We start from the raw sequence: 18,976 nt of genomic DNA on the forward strand, positions 1-18,976 counted from the left end.
TTTTCCCCTCCACTGCCCACCTGGCACCCGCCCGCCCTGTCCCCACTCCCCACCCCTCCATGCAGCCAGCGTCCAATGCTAGGCACCCCCCGAGGCTCCCCCTGCCAAGCCCGGGGCTTCCCTTTTGCGCCCGGACCCAGGGGCAGGGAAAGCCCAGCTCGTGGTCTGTGGGTAGCCAGATCTCCAATGGGGCGGGGGCCTAGCCTTGACTCCCAGAGCTGGGGCGGGGGACGGGAGCTGGGGCAGGAGGGATGCGCGCGGGTCAGGGCCTTCCCACCTCTCCTGCTCCTCTCCAGCGCGCGATCCCGGGGTGGTTCCAGGTAAGACAGGGACCCCCACCCCGCCACTCCGAGGAGGTGCCGCCAGCCCCGCCCCTCCCGGCCCGGCGGGTGACGTGGCCGCGGCTCCCCCGCGGGCAGGTCACGTGGCGGCGGCTCCCGGTTGCCTTGGCAGCGGCTGCGGCGGCCGCGGGGGCGGGGCGGAGGCGGGGCCGGGGGACCCCGCGCGACCGGCGGAAGGAGGGAGGGGGCCGCGCTCGGCGCTCCGGCCGGGCCACTGGGCCACAGGCCACGCGGCCACGCGGCCACGCAGCCCGAGCGGGAGCTGAGCCGGGCGGGGAGAGGGCAGCTCCGGTGAGTGTGGCGGCGGGGGCTGGCGCCGGGAGCGGGGTCCTTGCGGCTGGGGGCGCCGAAATTGGACCGGGGACTCTCGGCGGGGAAGGGGACGACTGTAGGCTGCCGGGGCGCGGTCACCACCCATCCGGGGTTGGTGACCTCCACCCCGCGGGATCCTTGGCGGGGTGCGGCGCCCAGCGGATCCGGGTCGAGGGCGCAGCCGGGTCCGGACACCGGGGTGTCCCTGGGGGAGGGACAGGGATGCAAGGGGGCGTCACTGGGAGGCCCCCTCCCAATGAGCCTGCCGGAGAGAGACACTCGCCATTGCCGGTGCCCCAGATGCTTAGAGGAAGTCAAACTCCAAGACCGCCCTGTGGAAATGTGTCCAACAGGCCAGGCAGGAAGAATCGCTCATCTTTAGAGAGGGGATCGCGTTATTCTACAAGATCTGTTTTCTCTGACTGCTCGTTAAAGAAAAAAACAAAAAAAGCAACCCCACAAGGTTCAGTCCCTGAGCATCCTCTAGGGTCTGTGCCACCTGACAGAAGTGCAGGGCTCCATCCTGCCCCACTCCACCCCCTGCCTGGGATCCAGTGTGGGGCCCAGACTCTGTCCCTCCCCCCAAGCCACCGGGCCTGGCACACACAGATGGCACTGGAAACATAGAGGATGAATAGGAATCCCCTCCTGGGCTGCTCCTTCCAGACCTGCAGACCTGTCTCAAGACCTAGCTCCAGACATCCTTTCCTCCACAACCCCACCCACTCTGGGGGCATCTGCAGGGCCTCACCAATGGGGCATGGGAGGGCTGGCAGCTCCCAGGAAGCCACCCTCAGCCCTCACTGCCCTGAGCTCTTCACCTCCACTCTCAGACCTGAGCCCAGCCCACCCCTACTGATGGAGCGTCCCTCTTGTTCACCCTTCCTTCCTCTGGAGGCCACCAGGCTCTCCCTTGCCTCCCACTCCTCCCAGTTGGCCAGCCATTTCCCTGGGTTGAACTGTGGTCCCAAACCAGAATGATCTAGCAGTGCCCAGACCGTTCCACTCACCGATTCCTTCCATTCTCCCGTGGCTGGATGCCCAGTCATGCTGCCCAGACCCTCTGGCTCATTCCACAGCCCCAGGCTCCAAGTGTCTTCCACCCACATCTCCCTGCCCCCTCCACCCCCCAGGTGGCAGCTACCTTCCCTACTTATCTCCTGGACAAGGGGAGCCACCCCACACATACACCTGGAGTGGCCTTCCGGTCTCTCAGAATCTTTCCATGCGTGCAGCGTCTTGTCTTTGAGGAACGGTCCCTCTTTTTTGAAATTCTTTTTAGAGTCCACATGCAGTGGTTCACGCCTGTAATCTTAGCACTTTGGGAGGCCAAGGTGGGCAGATCCCTTGAGCTCAGGAGTTCTAGACCAGCCTGGCCAACGTGGCAAAACCCTGTCTCTACCGAAAATAAAAAATTAGCCAGGTGTGGTGGCACACACCTGTAGTCCCAGTTACTTGGGAGGTTGAGGAGGGAGGATCGCTTGAGCCTGGGAGGCAGAGTTTGCAGGGAGCTGAGATCGTGCCACTGCACTCCAGCCTTGGCAACACAGCAGGACCCCATCTCAAAAAAAAATTATTTTTAGAGACAGCTTCTTACTATGTTGCCTAGGCTGGTCTCCAGCTCCTGTCCTCAAGTGATCCTCCCACCTTGGCCTTACAAAACACTGGGATTACAGGTGTGAGGCACTTTGGCCTGCAAAGGGCTGCTGTGTCCCCTCCGCGGTGTTATCTGCAGACACCTTTTCCTGGCCTTGGTGTGAGGCAGCCAGTCCTCTGCTCCCTGCCCTCCACTGAAGCCTTTAGCTCAGTGGATGAGGATTGCCCCCACCTCTTTTTTTTTTTTTTTGAGATGGAGTCTTGCTCTGTCGCCCAGGCTGGAGTGCAATGGTGTGCTCTCGCCTCACTGCAACCTCTGTCAGCACACCCGGCTATTTTTTTTTTTTTTTTTCTTTTTTTAAGACAGAGTCTCACTCTGTCACCCAGGCTGGAGTGCCGTGGTACAGTCTCAGCTCACTCCAACCTCTGCCTCCCGGACTCAAGTGATTCTCCTGCCTCAGCCTCCTGAGTAGCTGGGACTACAAGTGCATGCCACCACACCTGGCCAATTTTTGTATTTTTAGTGGAGATGGGGTTTCACCATGTTGACCAGGCAGGTCTTGAACTCCTGACTTCTAGTGATCCACCTGTCTTAGCCTCCCAAAGTGCTGGGATTACAGGCATGTGCCACTGCGCCTGACTTTTTTTTAAATTTATTTTCTTTTCTTTTATTTTTTGAGATGGAGTCTTGCTTTGTGGCCCAGGCTAGAGTACAGTGCTGCAATCTCAGCTTACTGCAACCTTCACCTCCCTGGCTCAAGTGATTCTCCTGCCTCAGCCTCCTGAGTAGCTGGGATTACAGGCGCCCACCACCACGCCCAGTTAATTTTTGTATTTTTAGTAGAGACAGGGTTCCACCATGTTGTCCAGGCTGGTCTCAAACTCCTGACCTCTAGTGATCCGCCCACCTCAGCCTCCCAAAGTGCTGGGAGGACAGGTTTGAACCACGGCTCCGACCCACATCCCCTTATCTTGCTCCCCTACTGGGAGGCCATGAATTCTGGCCTCTTTCATCTTGGATCCTTAAGTGCCAAGTGTGCTCAGCACCTGTGTGATGGAGGAGGGAGGATGGAGGGAGCAAAGGTTAGCGTCTCACCCCTGCAGTCTCCGTATACTGGGGTCATCAGACCTGCACGCTCAATTCTGTTAACTATGGGGGTGAGGGAAGAGGAAAAATGCAGTTTCCAAATTATAGCATTTTCCATTATGTGGAGCTAACCTATGGATTGCAGTGTTTCTCTGAATTCTCCCCAAGGGAAGGTACGCCCGGGGATGGAAGTGCTTGGACGTGGTGCTGCTGGCTGCGGATGTGCATGAGGAGATGGGACGGAGAGCCCAAGTTGGCATTCGTATAAATGACCTGGTAATTGGCATCCCCTGGCAGAAATAGCACAGAACTGTTCCCAGAGGGCCTGTTGGCCAGGGAAGGCTGTGGCTTTGCAGCCTTGTTGAGAACAAAGGGAAAGGCGACATGATTTTCCACCTCCAGCACCTTCCTGCGTAATTTTCAAATTAGGGCATTTTCAATTATGGGGGCTCAACTCTGGCATGGATGGACTAAGTTTGGGGCATTTCCTCAGCTGCTGACCCTGTTAAGCACCCCCCCCCACTCCACCCATCCACCCCAGCCACACTCCCTGGGACCTAGAACACGGATCTGTGTGTAACAGCCTGAAGCAGACTTTCCATGGGGCCTATGTAGGCCTGGACATAGAAGTTACTCTCTTCCCTTTCCTTCCTTTCCCTTTCCTTCCCTTCCCTTTCCTTTCCTTCCCTTCCCTTTCCTTTCCTTTTTCCTTTCCTTTCCTTTTTCCTTCCCTTTCCTTTTTTTTTTTTTTTTTGAGACGGAGTCTCGCTCTATCTCCCAGGCTGGAGTGCAGTGGCCGGATCTCAGCTCACTGCAAGCTCCGCCTCCCGGGTCCACGCCATTCTCCTGCCTCAGCCTCCCGAGTAGCTGGGACTACAGGCGCCCGCCACCTCACCCGGCTAGTTTTTTTTTTTTGTATTTTTAGTAGAGATGGGGTTTCACCGTGTTAGCCAGGATGGTCTTGATCTCCTGACCTCATGATCCACCCGTCTCGGCCTCCCAAAGTGCTGGGATTACAGGCTTGAGCCACCGCGCCCGGCCTCCTTCCCTTTCCTTTCCTTTTTCCTTCCCTTTCCTTTTCTTCCCTTTCCTTTCCTTTTTCCTTTTTCGTTTCCTTTCCTCTTTCTTTTCCTCTTTCCTTTCTTCTTTCCTTTCCTTTCCTCTTTCCTGTCTTCTTTCCTTTCCTCTTTCCTTTCCCCTTTCCTTTCCTTTCCCTCCCCTCCCCTCCCCTCCCCTCCCCTCCCCTCCCCTTCCCTTCCTCTCCTCTCCTCTCCTCTCCTCTCCTCTCCTCTCTTCTCCTTTCCTCTCCTTTCCTCTCCTTCCTTTTCCTTTCTTGAGACAGAGTTCTGCTCTGTCACTCAGGCTGGAGTGCAGTGGCACAGTCTTGGCTCACTGTAACCTCACCTCCTGGGTTCAAGCGATTCTCTTGCCTCTGCCTCAGCCTCCCCAGTCACTGGGATTACAGGCACCCACCACCACGCCCAGCTAATTTTTGTATTTTTAGTGGAAACAGGGTTTCACCATGTTGGCCAGGCTGGTAAAGTCACTCTTTCTGATGCCAAGTAAACCACAAGGTGCCTGTGCCCTTGAAGCACGCCCTGCAGATTAATTAGAACTGGATCCTGGCGTGCGGCCGAGCAGCCCAGCTCCTTGGGACACACGCGACCGCCAATCCCCTACTTAGTGGAGATTTAGGTTTAAATTCACAAATCTTGACAGATCCGTCCTTCTGATGTTTAATCCATGTTAGTCAAACCAGATGTCTACCAGGTATGAGTCCAGGCATCTCCGCCGTCTGTTTCTCCTTAAAATGTGGTCATGTGAGTTGGTGGATTTCATTTTTCATCTTGCTAAAAGTTTGCCTTGTAGCCTGGATGTGGCTTTAGTTTTGTAAGTCCAGTATTTTTCTTAGGGTGAACTGTAATGATCAAAATTTAAGTTGAAGGCCAGGCACGGTGGCTCACACCTGTAATCTCATCATCTTGGGAGCCTGAGGCAGTTGCATCACCTGAGGTCAGGAGTTCGAGACCAGCTTGTCCAACATGGTGAAACTCCATCTCTACTAAGAATACAAAAATGGCCGGGCGCGGTGGCTCAAGCCTGTAATCCCAGCACTTTGGGAGGCCGAGACGGGCGGATCAGGAGGTCAGGAGATCGAGACCATCCTGGCTAACACGGTGAAACCCCGTCTCTACTAAAAAATACAAAAAACTAGCCAGGCGAGGTGGCGGGCGCCTGTAGTCCCAGCTACTCGGGAGGCTGAGGCAGGAGAATGGCGGGAACCCGGGAGGCGGAGCTTGCAGTGAGCTGAGATCCGGCCACAGCACTCCAGCCTGGGCGACAGAGCGAGACTCTGTCTCAAAAAAAAAAAAAAAAAAAATACAAAAATTAGCCAGGTGGCCGGGCGCGGTGGCTCAAGCCTGTAATCCCAGCACTTTGGGAGGCCGAGACGGGCGGATCACGAGGTCAGGAGATCGAGACCATCCTGGCTAACACGGTGAAACCCCGTCTCTACTAAAAAATACAAAAAACTAGCCGGGTGAGGTGGCGGGCGCCTGTAGTCCCAGCTACTCGGGAGGCTGAGGCAGGAGAATGGCGTGAACCCGGGAGGCGGAGCTTGCAGTGAGCTGAGATCCGGCCACTGCACTCCAGCCCCGGCGACAGAGCGAGACCCCGTCTCAAAAAAAAAAAAAAAAAAAAAAAAAAAAAATTAGCCAGGTGTGGTGGCGGGTGCCTGTAGTCCCAGGTACTTGGGAGGCTGAGGCAGGAGAATCACTTGAATCTGGGAGTCGGAGGTTGCAGTGAGCAGAGATTGCACCACTGCACTCCATCCAGCCTGGGTGACTCAGCGAGACTGTCTCAAAAAAATATGTAAAATAAAATAAATTAAAAGTCCTATAGGTGGAAATATCCCCATTCTCAAGATGAAAGAGCCAGCTCAGAAAGGTCAGCTGTCATGCTCAGAATCACACAGTAGAGTCAAATCCAGGTTTCAGAACTTTGGTCCTGGAGGCTGGGCGCAGTGGCTCATACCTGTAATCCCAGCACTTTGGGAGGCTGAGGCAGGCAGATCACTTGAGGTCAGGAGTTCAAGACCAGCCTGGCCAACATGATGAAACCCTGTCTGTATTAAAAATACAAAAATTAGCTGGGCGTGGTGGCGCACACCTATAATCCCAGCTACTCGGGAGACTGAGCAGAAGAATTACTTGAACCTGGGAGCCAGAGTTTCCAGTGAGGTGAGATTGCCCCACTGCACTGCAGCCTAGGTGACAGAGCGAGACACTGTCTCAAAAGCAAACAAACAAACAATCATAACTTTAGGTCCTGGGCACTTTCTAAACCCCTGGGCAGCCCCTGTAGGTTGAATGGGCTTAGAGTCTAGCTCTTCCAGGCTGCAGTAACCTAGGATACCTGAGCATGTCTCTCTCCCACCTTCAGCCTGGCTCCCACCATGAGCGCTGAGCTCAACGTGCCTGTCGACCCCTCTACTCCTGCCTGCCCGGAGCCCGGCCACAAGGGCATGGATTACCGGGACTGGGTCCGCCGCAGCTACCTGGAACTGGTCACCTCCAACCACCACTCAGTACAGGCCCTGTCGTGGCGGAAGCTCTACCTAAGCAGGGCCAAGCTGAAGGCCTCCAGCAGGACCTCCGCCCTCCTCTCCGGCTTCGCCATGGTGAGTGTGCACGCCAGGTGAGGAGCTCGCTGGTCAGACGGGCTTTGCTAACTGAGGTCCCGGGATGCCTCGGGGACCAAAGTGTTCCCTCCAGTCTCTGGCAGCCAGGATGGACCAGTGGAAAGCATCCGCCCAAGTCCCACCAGATGGGACTTGGGCGACTGTCAATGTGAGTGAGGGTGCTGGGTGTATGCCAGGGGCTCCCAGCCCTAGAATCTTCAGAAAGCCCACTCTGTCCTGTTCACATCAAGTACTTGCTTAGCAAGGAGGGAGGTTGGTGCAGGGTAATTATAGTAGCTCAGGTGCAGTGACTCACACCTGTAATCCCAGCACTTTGGGAGGCCAAGGTGGGAGAATAGCTTGAGGCCAGGAGTTTGAGACCAGCCTGGGCAACACAGCAAGACAAGACCCCTGTCTTTACAAAAATAAATAATTATCCAGACTTGGTGGCACGTACCTATAGCCCCAGGTATTTGGGAGGCTGAGGCGGGAGGATCACTTGAGCCCAGGAGGCCGAGGCCTCAATGCGTTATGATCACATGACTTCACTCCAGCCTGGACGTCAGAGTGAGACCCCATCTCCAAAAAGAAAAAATAAAATTTATTTATTTCTTTATTTTGGCCGGGCGCAGTGGCTCATGCCTGTAATCCCAACACTTTGGGAGGCCGAGGTGGGTGGATCACTTGAGATCAGGAGTTCAAGACCAGCCTGGCCAACACAGTGAAACACCATCTCTACTAAAAGTACAAAAAAACAAGCTGGGTATGGTGGCAGGCGCCTGTAATCCCAGCTACTCGGGAGACTGAGACAAAAGAATTGCTTGAACCTGGGAGGCCGGAGGATGCAGTGAGCCAAGGTCACACCACTATACTCCAACCTGGTCAAGAGTGAGACTTTGTCTCAAAATAAATAGATTAATTAATTAATTAAAAAGATAAAATCAAATCAAATCGCTGCATGGTACAGGGTTTCCTGGAGAAAAGTGCCCACGTCTGCCCCGTCTCGGGCACCACCCAAACGTTTGGAGCTCTCAGGGATCTCTGAGCAGGCCCCAGGGATTGATTGGGGTTGGATCAGTTTAGCCCAGTTAGCGATGCAGAAGTTCCTGGAATGTGAACTCCAGGGTGACAAAGCAGAGCTTTTGGCCTGGCTCCCGGTGGCCGCCTTCCCTCTGAGTCATCCTCTAGGACAAGAGTCAGTTTCGGACAAAGCTGTGGCTCTGACAAGGGGCCCATCTCCTGTTGACTCCAAAGCCGCTGACCCACACCCCTGGAGGGAATTGTCCCAGAGGTTAAGGACTCACAGTGAGGACACAACAGTGTGCTTACAGGTCCTATTGGGCGGAAGTGATTTTTTTGTTGTTGTTTTGTTTTTAGAGACGGTCCCTGTCTGTTGCCCAGGCTGGAGAAGGCAGTGGTGTGATCATGGCTCACTGCAGCCTCTACTTCCTGGGCTCAAGCCATCCGCCTGTCTCAGCCTCCTGAGTAGCTGGAATTATAGGCACGTGCCACCACGCCTGGCTAATTTTTTTTTTTTTTTAGAGACAAGTTCTCTGCTCTGTTGCCTAGGCTGGAGTGCAGGGGTGCAATCATGGCTCGCTGCAGTCTTGAACTCTCAGGTGATTTTCTCACCTCGGCCTCCCAAAGTGCTAGCATTACACCTTGTCCAGCCTGTTTCCTTATGTGAAAACAATTATTGTTTTTCTTTTTGTTTGTTTTTGTTTTGAGATGGAGTCTTGCTCTGTCACCCAGGCTGGAGTGCAGTGGTGTGAATTGGGCTCACTGCAACCTCCGCCTCCTGAATTCAAGTGATTCTCCTGCCTCAGCCTCCCAAGTAGCTGGGACTACAAGCACACGTCACCACACCCGGCTAATTTTTGTATTCTTAGTAGAGATGGGGTTTCACCATGTTGGCCAGGCTGGTCTTGAATTCCTAACCTCAGGTGATCCACCCACCTCGGCCTCCCAAAGTGCTGGTATTACAGGTGTGAGCCACCACACCCGGCCTCTATTGTTTTTCTATAGGCCAGAGGCTCAATTGTTAGACTGATGATACAATTTAAAAGAAAAAGCTGACTGGGCGCGGTGGCTCATGCCTGTAATCCCAGCGCTTTGGGAGGCTGAGGCGGGCAGATCACCTCAAGTCAGGAGTTCAAGACCAGCCTAGCCAACATGGTGGCACCCTGTCTCTACTAAACATACAAAAATTAGCCGGGCTTGGTGGCACGTGCCTGTAATCCCAGCTACTCAAGAGGCTGAGGCAGGAAGATCACTTGAACCTGGGAGGTGGAGGTTGCAGTGAGCCAAGATGGCGCCACCGCACTCCAGCTTGGGTGACAGAGCAAGACTCCATCTCAAAAAAAGAAGAGGTGGAGGCTGGGTTCCGTGGCTCACGCCTGTAATCCCAGCACTTTGCGAGGCCAAGACGGGTGGATCATGAGGTCAGGTGTTCAAGACCAGCCTGGCCAAGATGGTGAAACCCTGTCTCTACTAAAAATACAAAAATTAGGCTGGGCGCGGTGGCTCAAGCCTGTAATCCCAGCACTTTGGGAGGCCGAGACGGGCGGATCACGAGGTCAGGAGATAGAGACCATCCTGGCTAACCCGGTGAAACCCCGTCTCTACTAAAAAAAATACAAAAAACTAGCCGGGTGAGGTGGCGGGCGCCTGTAGTCCCAGCTATTCCGGAGGCTGAGGCAAGAGAATGGCGTGAACCCGGGAGGCGGAGCTTGCAGTGAGCTGAGATCCGGCCACCGCACTCCAGCCTGGGCGACAGAGTGACACTCTGTCTCAAAAAAAAAAAAAAAAAAATACAAAAATTAGACGGACGTGGTAGCAGGTGCCCGTAATCCTGGCTACTCTGGAGGCTGAGACGGAGAATTGCTTGAACCCAGGATGGGAGGTTGCACTGAGCTGAGATGGCGCCACTGCACTCCAGCCTGGGCGACAGAGCAAGACTGCATCTCAAAAAAAAAAAAAAAAAAAGAGGTGGGTCTTGCTGTGTTGCCCAGGCTAGGTTTTGTATGTTTGTTTGTTATTTTTTTCTTCACCTTATGCCAAGGGGAAAATATTGTTGTTTCATTTTGTTTTTTCCCCCAAGTATTTTTGACCCGCGGTGGGTTGAATCTGCAGATGTGGAACTCAGAGATACAGAGCGCCAGCTGCAGTGGGAAGCACATGAACCGTCTGGCGTGGAGCTGAGACCCGGGGGGAGCCGCAGTGCACCTGCTTGATTAGATTAGCATAGCGTCATTAGGTCAGATCATTCTTCAGACTGCAGGGCAGCTTGGGAAAAATAAGTGACAAGTACAAATCATCAGAAACTAGCTGAGTCGGGGCAGGGCCCTGGGAACAGGCAAAGGTACAGATTGCTAGGAAGAGTTCGCCTTTATAGTGTGTCTTCCCTCATTAGAATTGCAAAGCTGTTCCTTTGTCTAGCAACGCGTGCTTGTGCCTAACCTGAAGCTTATTTCTTGATGCATATTCTTCCCCCAACACGGAGAACCAGTGATCCGAGGCCCCCCTCATAAAACCTCTACATAGGCCAGGCACGGTGGTTCACTGTAATCCCAGCACTTTGGGAGACTGAGGCTGGCCGATCACTTGAGGTCAGGAGTTCCAGATCGCCTGGCCAACATGGGGAAACCCAGTCTCTACTAAAAATATGAAAAGGAGGGCCGGGCACCATGGCTTATGCCTGTAATCTCAGCATTTTGGGAGACCGAGGTGAGCAGATCACCTGAGGTCATGAGTTGGAGACCATCCTGGCTGACCTGGTGAAACACTGTCTCTACTGAAAATACAGAACTTAGGCCAGGTGCAGTGGTTCACACCTGTAATCCGAGCATTTTGGGAGACTGAGGCGGGCAGATCGCGAGGTCAAGAGATGGAGACCACCCTGGCTAACACGGTGAAACCCCGTCTCTACTAAAAAAACAAAAAATTAGCCATGTGTGGTGGCACAAGCCTGTAGTCCCAGCTACTCGGGAGGCTGAGGCACGAGAATCACTTGAACCCGGGAGGCGAAGGTTGCAGTGAGCTGAGATCGCTGTACTGTACTCCAGCCTCGGTGGCAGAGCAAAACTCCATCTCAAAAAAAAAAAAAAAAAAAAGCCAGGTGTGGTGGCTGGCACCTGTAACCCCAGCTTCTCAGGAGGCTGAAGCGGGAGGATCACTTGAACCTGGGAAGGGGAGGTTGGAGTGAGCTGAGATCATGCCACTGCACTCCACCCTGGGCAACAGAGCAAGACTCCATCTTAAAAAAAAAAAAAATTAGTCAGCCATAGTGGGCTATTGGGGAGACTGAGGAAGGAGAATCGCTTGAACCCAGGAAGCAGAGGTAGTAAGCCGAGATAGCGCCATTGCACTCCAGCCTGGGCAACAGAGCGAGACTCTGTCTCACTTAAAAAAAAGAAAAGGCTGGGTGCGGTGGCTCAAGCCTGTAATCTCAGCACTTTGGGAGGCCGAGAAGGGTGGATCATGAGGTCAGGAGATCGAGACCATCCTGGCGAACATGATGAAACCCCGTGTCTACTAAAAAAGTACAAAAAACTAGCCGGGCGGGGTGGCGGGCGCCTGTAGTCCCAGCTACTCGGGAGGCTGAGGCAGGAGGATGGCGTAAACCCGGGAGGCGGAGCTTGCAGTGAACTGAGATCCGGCCGCTGCACTCCAGCCTGGGCGACAGAGCGAGACTCCGTCTCAAAACAAACAAACAGACAAACAAAAAATGTAATTTAAATTAAAAATAATTCGCATAAACACAGTAAAAAATTTCCTTCTCTTTTCTTCTTCTTCTTTTTTTTTTTTTTTTTTTAATAGAGATGGGGTCTCGCTTTGTTGCCCGGGCTGGTCTTGAACTCCTGGTTTTAAGTGATCTCCCGCCTTAGCCTTCCAAAGTGCTGGGATCACAGGTGTGAGGCCGCTCACTCAGTCCCTTTTCTCCTCTTAAGGCGGAACAAAACCACTTTTTGTGAGCTCTGCCCGCTACCTCGTAATCATCTTTATTTCCTGTCTTGGAGGCCTCTGTGGTTTGTAATATTTGTCACTTGGGCCATATCCTTTGAGGTGACCATAGCCAAGCCAGGGCCACACTGAGAAAAACCATCCCTCAGCCCATGTTCTGTGGCTACTGGTTTTTGGATGCGTTTCACAATAGCCCCAGCCATATTATTGGTGAGTTGCTGTTCAGCTCTGGTCTACTAGGACTGCCATGTCGTCTTTTTTTTTTTTTTTGAAATATAGTCTCACTCTGTCGCCCAGGCTGGAGTGCAGTGGTGCAATCTGGCTCACTGCAACCTTCGCCTCCCGGGTTCAAGAGATTCTCCTGCCTCAACCTCCCGAGTAGCTGGGACTACAGGTGCCCACCACCATGCTCGGCTAATTTTTGTATTTTTAGTAGAGATGGGGTTTTGCCACGTTGGTCAGGCTGGTCTCGAGCTCCTAACCTCAAGTGATCTGCCCACCTCAGCTTCCCAAAGGGCTGGGATTACAGGCGTGAGCCACCGCGCCCGGCCATATCTTCTTTTATCTAGGAAGCATTCCATCACCACTAAGAGGTGGCAGTTGCTGAAGGACATTATGAAATCTTCATATATATCATTTTATTTTATTTTTTACTTTATTCGTTCCCAGACAGGATATCGCTCTATTGCCCAGGCTGGGGTGCAGTGGTGCATTCATAGGTCACTGCAGCCTCCAACTCTGGGGCCCAGCCTCCTGAGTTATTTTTTATTTTATTTTATTTATTTATTTTTTTGTGGCAGGGTCTCACTTTGTCACCCAGGCTGGAGTGCAGTGGCATGATTTCAGCTCACTGAAACCTCTACCTCCCAGATTCAAGCGATTCTCCTGCCTCAGCCTCCCGAGTAGCTGGGATTACAGGCACAAACCACCATGCCCGGTTCATTTTTGTATTTTTCACAGAGAGTTTTTGCCATGTTGGCCAGGCTGCTCTCAAACTCCTGACCTCAAGTGATCCGTACCCCCTTGGCTTCCTAAAGTGCTAGGATTACAGGCATGAGCCACCGCACCTGGCCTGAGTTTTTTTTGTTTTTTTTTGTTTTTTAAACAGGGATGGCTTAGGTCTAGGAGGGAAACACAGTGGGTAGAAGAATCTTCCCCTGGCTTCTTTCTTCTTTTTTTTTTTTGAAACAGAGTCCTGCTCTGTCGCCTAGGCTGGAGTACAGTGGCATGATCTCCGCTCACTGCAACCTCTGCTTCCTGGGTTCAAGCGATTCTCCTGCCTCAGCCTCCCGAGTAGCTGGGATTACAGGCGCCCGCCACCAGGACCAGCTAATTTTTTGTATTTTTAGTAGAGACAGGATTTCACCGTGTGGGCCAGGCTGGTCTCCAACTCCTGACCTCAAGTGATCCACTCGCCTCGCCCTCCCAAAGTGCTGGGATTACAGGCATGAGCCACCGCGCCTGGCTGACCTCACATTTCAAGACACCAAGCAGAGCCTGCGATTCCTTAGTTTGTCCGTTTTAGACCATACCTGCTGTAACCTCTGACTGTGATTGATGATTTTGCTTCCTCAGGAGACCCAGCCATGCCTCCTTTCCCTCCTCACCCTCGGCCTCACTTTCATCACTTTTCCTGGGCTTTCGAGGTGCTGGCTCTCGCTGGGCTTTTGGCCTCTGCTGAGGAGGCACCACGTGGTCTGTCTGAGGCCATCCAGGTGTTCAGCTCTAAGTCTGGGGACTGTCGGCAGTTTCAGTTGTTATATTTTAAAAGGTCAGGGTTTTTTTTTTGTCAAGATGGGCTCTCACTATGTTGCCCAGGCTAGTCTCAAACTCCTGGGTTCAAGCGATCCTCCTGCCTCTGCCTCCCAAAGGAAGGAGTATAGGCATGAGTCATCGTGCCTGGCCAATTTTTACCTTTGAAAGGTCAGTTTCCTTTTTTTGTAGAGACGAGGTCTCGCTCTGTCACATGGGCTGAAGTGCAATGGTGTGATCATAGCTCATTGCAGCCTGGATCTCCCGGATTCAAGCGATCCTCCCACCTCAGTCTCCCCAGTAGCTGGGACTACAGGCATGTGCCACCAAGCCTAGCTAATGTTGTATATTTTTTGTAGAGACAGGGTCTCCCTCTGTTCCCCAGGCTGGAGTGCAGTGGTGTGATCGGGGCTCACAGCAGCCTGGAATTCCTGGCCTCAAGTGATCCTCCTGCCTCAACCTTCCAAACCACTGGTATTACAGGCATGAACCATTGTACTCGGCCAGTTTTTCCCTCCCTCCCTCCTCCCCTTCCTTCCTTCCTTCCTCTCTCTCTTTCTTTCTTTTTCCTTTCTTTTTTAAACTTTTGTGGCTTGTTTTGTTTTGAGACAGAGTCTCATTTTGTCGCCCAGGCTAGAGTGCAGTGGCACGATCTTGGCTCACTGCAACCTCCGCCTCCCAGGTTCAAGCGATTCTTCTGCCTCAGCTTCCCGAGTAGCTGGGATTACAGGTGCCTGCCACCACGCCCAGCTACTTTTTGTATTTTTAGTAGAGACGGGGGTTCACCATGTTGACCAGGCTGGTCTCCAACTCCTAGCCTCGAGTGATCCACCCGCCTCGGCCTCCCAAAGTGCTGGGATTACAGGCATGAGCCACCGCACTGGCCTCTTCTGTACTGTTGAGATTTTTTTTCTCAGTGCAGTCTTCTTTAGCTAATTAGAACAAAGGAAAATGTGAAACATTTGATCAGTGAGGAGGTTGCCCTCTGCTCTTCAAGGGCCCAGAACATGGGTGAGTCCCGCCAGCAGGAGAGCCCATGGCTACCCTGTCCCCCGAACCTGGCCCAGCCCCTGCTCTGCCTGGCAGGTGGCCCTGGTGGGGCCACGCCTTGCCCTCCCCACACCCAGCACCACCTGTCTGCTGTCCCCACAGGTGGCCATGGTGGAGGTGCAGCTGGAGACGCAGTACCAGTACCCTCGGCCGCTGTTGATTGCCTTCAGCGCCTGCACCACGGTGCTGGTGGCCGTGCACCTGTTCGCCCTCCTCATCAGCACCTGCATCCTGCCCAACGTGGAGGCCGTGAGCAACATCCACAACCTGAACTCCATCAGCGAGTCTCCGCATGAGCGCATGCACCCCTACATCGAGCTGGCCTGGGGCTTCTCCACCGTGCTAGGCATCCTGCTCTTCTTGGCCGAGGTGGTGCTGCTCTGCTGGATCAAGTTCCTCCCTGTGGACGCCCGGCGCCAGCCTGGCCCCCCGCCCGGCCCCGGGAGCCACACGGGCTGGCAGGCCGCGCTGGTGTCCACCATCATCATGGTGCCCGTGGGCCTCATCTTCGTGGTCTTCACCATCCACTTCTACCGCTCTCTGGTGCGCCACAAAACGGAGCGCCACAACCGCGAGATCGAGGAGCTCCACAAGCTCAAGGTCCAGCTGGACGGGCATGAGCGCAGCCTGCAGGTCGTGTGAGGGGCTGAGGGCCGGGGCTGGGGGCGGCCCTGTGCCCGGGAGCCCGCAGAGGCGGGGATTTGTCAGATGCAGACATTTTGCAAGGCTGCCGGGTAGTTCAAGACCAAAGTTTTCCTCTTGTCTTAATACCATAAGCACTGGATGACTTCTCCTGAGATGGAACCATCTGGTTCAACGAGGGACTGTGTTGCTAAGAGTATTGGGGGCAAAACCAGGCTGGTTCCTTGGCCTCAGGGTTTCCTGGGTCGGGGACACAGTGAAGAGGCTACAGTGGGATCTGCCCATCAGTCCTGGGCCAGGAGGGCCTCCAAGCAGCACCCAGTGGGTGCTCAGACCCGGCATGCGTGGCTGGTGGGCCTGGGAGAGCCAGGGCAGGCTTTTGCTTTCAGAGAACGATTGCCCCAGAGACCCGTGGTGGGCTTCGTGGATGCCGAGTGGCCCGTGTGACAGTGATGACACGAGGGCTGTGGCATTTGAGTGGGTGCAGGTGCACGGCAGGGCTTGGTGCTTCCCTGCCTGGCCCTGGAGGAAGCTGGGTGGCCTGGCTTCAGGGGAAGACGGGAGCCAGGACACACGTCAGCCCAGCAAGTGCGGGGGGTGCTGCAGCCCTCGGCAGTGGTGTCAGGCCCCCGGGGATGTTTCCATCGGGGGCGCGGCCTGGCTGAGCCGGAGGAGACATGTTCACGGGCATCTACGAGACACCCGCATGAGGAAGTTGAATTATTTGAGGGCTGCTGCATAGTATGCTAGGCTCAAATTCTCTTTTCTCAGCCAGAGAGAGCCCTGGCCACACGGACTCAGTGGGGCCACCGGGGTGGGGAAAGGATCCTTCCCCCACAGCCAGCGGCCTCCAGCTGTCAGCCACAGAATGGCCTCTGAGGCTGACTCAGCCACTCCCCTGGGCTGTGGCAGCCCGAGGCAGAGGCTTTGGCTCAGGCCCCGGAGCCTGTGCAGCTTCCTGTGGCCCCAGGCAGCGAGCGGACATCCTGGGGGACTTCCTGTCTAGGCAAGGCCATTGGCCTGGCCTGGCCTGTGGATAGTGGGGCCAGGGGTTGGCCCAGGCCAAATGGGTGCCCTCCTTGTTATGACACCGAGTGACTACAAGGGAAGCAAGACCCCTCCAGGCCTCTCAGCCGACACTGGGTCCCACCACACATGGTGACTGCGCTGTGCAGTGCAGGTTCTGGCCTTTTCCCTAAGGGCATCTGGTAGACCCAAAGCCACACTCTTGGGCCGTGTATGCACGCCGCAGCACCAGCTTCCCTGAGCTGCTTGTACAACCAACCACCTTTCCCCTCTTCTCCAGCTGTAACCTGGAGAGCCAGCCATGCCTTGTCTTTTGTTCTCATAGTCACTGGGGCCAGGCGCAGTGGCTCATGCCTGTAATCCCAGCACTTTGGGAGGCCAAGGTGGGTGGATCACCTGAGGTCAGGAGTTCCGGATCAGCCTGGCCAACATGGTGAAACCCCACCTCTACTAAAAATACAAAAATTAGGCCGGGCGCGATGGCTAACGCCTGTAATCCCAGCACTTTGGGAGGCCAAGGCGGGCGGATCACTTGAGGTCAGGAGTTCGAGACCAGCCTAGCCAACATGGTGAAACCCCGTCTCTATAAAAAATACAAAAAATTAGCCGGGCGTGGTGGCGGGCGCCTGTAGTCCCAGCTACATGGGAGGCTGAGGCAGGAGAATGGCGTGAACCTGGGAGGCGGAGCTTGCAGTGAGCTGAGATCACGCCACTGCACTCCAGCTTGGGCGACAGAGCGAGACTCCATCTCCAAAAAAAAAAAAATTAACTGGGTGTGGTGGCGGGTCTGTAGTCCCAGCTACTCAGGAGGCTGAGGCAGGAGGAGAATCACTTGAACCCAGGAGGCAGAGGTTGCAGTGAGCCGAGATCATGCCATTGCACTACAGCCTGGGCAACAAGAGCGAAACTTCATCTACAAAAAAAAAAAAAAAAAAAAAAATAGTCACTGGGCTTCTTCGTGCTCTGATCACATCTCTTGTAAAAGCTTACGCTCTCTCCGGGGTCCGGGCTGGCTGTGCCATGGAGTTCTGGGTGGCCTGGTTGGGGTCTCTGGAAATGTGGCTGCAGCAGAGAACAGAGACCCTGACACGCAATTCCCCGTGCTGAGGGGCCCTTGGGGAGTCACGCCGAGGGTCCCCACGAGAAAGTTGTGGCATCCTTGGGGGCCGGAGAAGAGCCCTGTGTCTTCTGAGGGGTTCATCCTTTGTGTCCCCTGCAGACATCTGTCTGCGACCCTTGCCCTCCAGCACGTCCGTACTTTCCTGCAGCCTGTAGAAACACCTCTTATGGTTTAATATGTGTTTGCTTTGCTAAAGAACGTCAGTGTTGGCCAGGCAAGGTGGAGCACGCCTGTCATCCCACCACTTTGGAAGGCCGAGGAGGGAAGATCACGTGGGCCTAGGGGTGCGAGACCAGCCTGGGCAACATAGCAAGACCCCATCTCTAAAAAAATTATTTTAAATTAGCCAGGCCAGGTGCAATGGCTCATGCCTGTAATCTTAGCACTTTGGGAGGCCGAGGTGGGCAGATCACTTGAGATCAGGAGTTTAAGACCAGCCTCGGCAACAACATGGTGAAACCATCTCTAGTAAAAATACAAAAAATTAGCCGGGTATGGTGGTGGGTACCTGTAATCCCAGCTACTTGGCAGGCTGAGGCAAGAGAATTGCTTGAATCCAGGAGGCAGAGGTTGCAGTGAGCCGAGATCGTGCCACTGCACTCCAGCCTGGGCGACAGAGCAAAACTCTGTCTCAAAAAATAATAAATTAATTAAATAAAAATAAATTAGCTGGGCGTGGTAGTGCATGCCTGTAGTTCCAGCTACTTGGGAGGCTGAGGCAGGAGGATTGCTTGAGCTGGGGAAGTAGAGGCTGCAGCGAACTATGATTGCGCTACTGGCCGGGCACGGTGGCTCACGCCTGTAATCTCAGCACTTTGGGAAACCGAGGTGGGTGGATCACTTGAGGTCAGGAGTTTGAGACCAGCCTGGCCAACATGGTGAAACTCTGTCCCTACTAACAATACAAAAAATTAGCTGGGCATGGTGGTGCTCACCTGTAATCCCAGCTACTTGGGAGGCTGAGGCAGGAGAATCATTTGAACCTAGGAGGCAGAGGTTGTGGTGAGCCAAGATCGTGCCACTGTACTCCAGCCTGGGCGACAGAGTGAGACCCTGTCTCTGAAAAAAAAAGAAAGAAAGAAAAAGAAAAGAATGTCAGCATGTCAGTGTCCCTCCAAGGAGTGGCTTTGGGTCAAGACAGGCCGGCTCTTCTAAATGAATGGCTCCTCGTGGCTGGGAGAGGCGGCAGCCTCTTACCCTGGCCTGAGCCTTTTGGGAGGGGCCCTGCTGGGCCTTCTCCTGCCTCCCACCTTCCTGCAGCATCTGTGCCCCTGCCCACGCAGTGCCACACTCCCCAGACTATGGAACGCATCTCCAGTGCCATCTGGGGGCCAGTTAGTGTACCTGGTCCCCAGGCAGAGTTCTTGACCTGGCAGCATCCAGGCAGGTATTAAGTGCCCAGTGATGGT

At 54.4% G+C, this 18,976-nt stretch overlaps 1 protein-coding gene across 4 annotated transcripts; it reads left to right on the plus strand.

The window, feature by feature from the left end:
* The first annotated feature begins 492 nt into the window (after window positions 1-492).
* On the plus strand, window positions 493-16,912 carry ORAI2 (ORAI calcium release-activated calcium modulator 2). Of its 4 annotated transcripts, XM_074034632.1 has the most exons (5): window positions 493-632; window positions 3,505-3,612; window positions 6,778-7,015; window positions 10,116-10,271; window positions 14,882-16,912. In XM_074034632.1, exon 5 carries the CDS (start codon window positions 14,888-14,890, stop codon window positions 15,419-15,421), a length of 534 nt encoding a protein of 177 aa, XP_073890733.1. In that variant the 5' UTR covers window positions 493-632; window positions 3,505-3,612; window positions 6,778-7,015; window positions 10,116-10,271; window positions 14,882-14,887; the 3' UTR covers window positions 15,422-16,912. The 4 variants fall into 4 exon arrangements, with proteins under 4 accessions (XP_073890733.1, XP_005549366.1, XP_005549365.1 ...); XM_005549309.4 differs by lacking the exon at window positions 10,116-10,271 and having other exon boundaries at window positions 3,482-3,612; XM_005549308.4 differs by lacking the exon at window positions 10,116-10,271.
* The last annotated feature ends 2,064 nt before the right edge of the window (window positions 16,913-18,976 follow it).

Source organism: Macaca fascicularis, chromosome 3 (genome assembly GCF_037993035.2).
Source record: "Macaca fascicularis isolate 582-1 chromosome 3, T2T-MFA8v1.1".
Lineage (NCBI taxonomy): Eukaryota > Metazoa > Chordata > Mammalia > Primates > Cercopithecidae > Macaca > Macaca fascicularis.

What these genes read in the sequence shown, in the direction of transcription:
- ORAI2 (XM_005549309.4), top strand. An exon ending in TCCTCTCCGGCTTCGCCATG is followed by an intron (nt 7,016 to 14,881) that starts GTGAGTGTGCAC and finishes CTGTCCCCACAG; the next exon opens with GTGGCCATGGTGGAGGTGCA.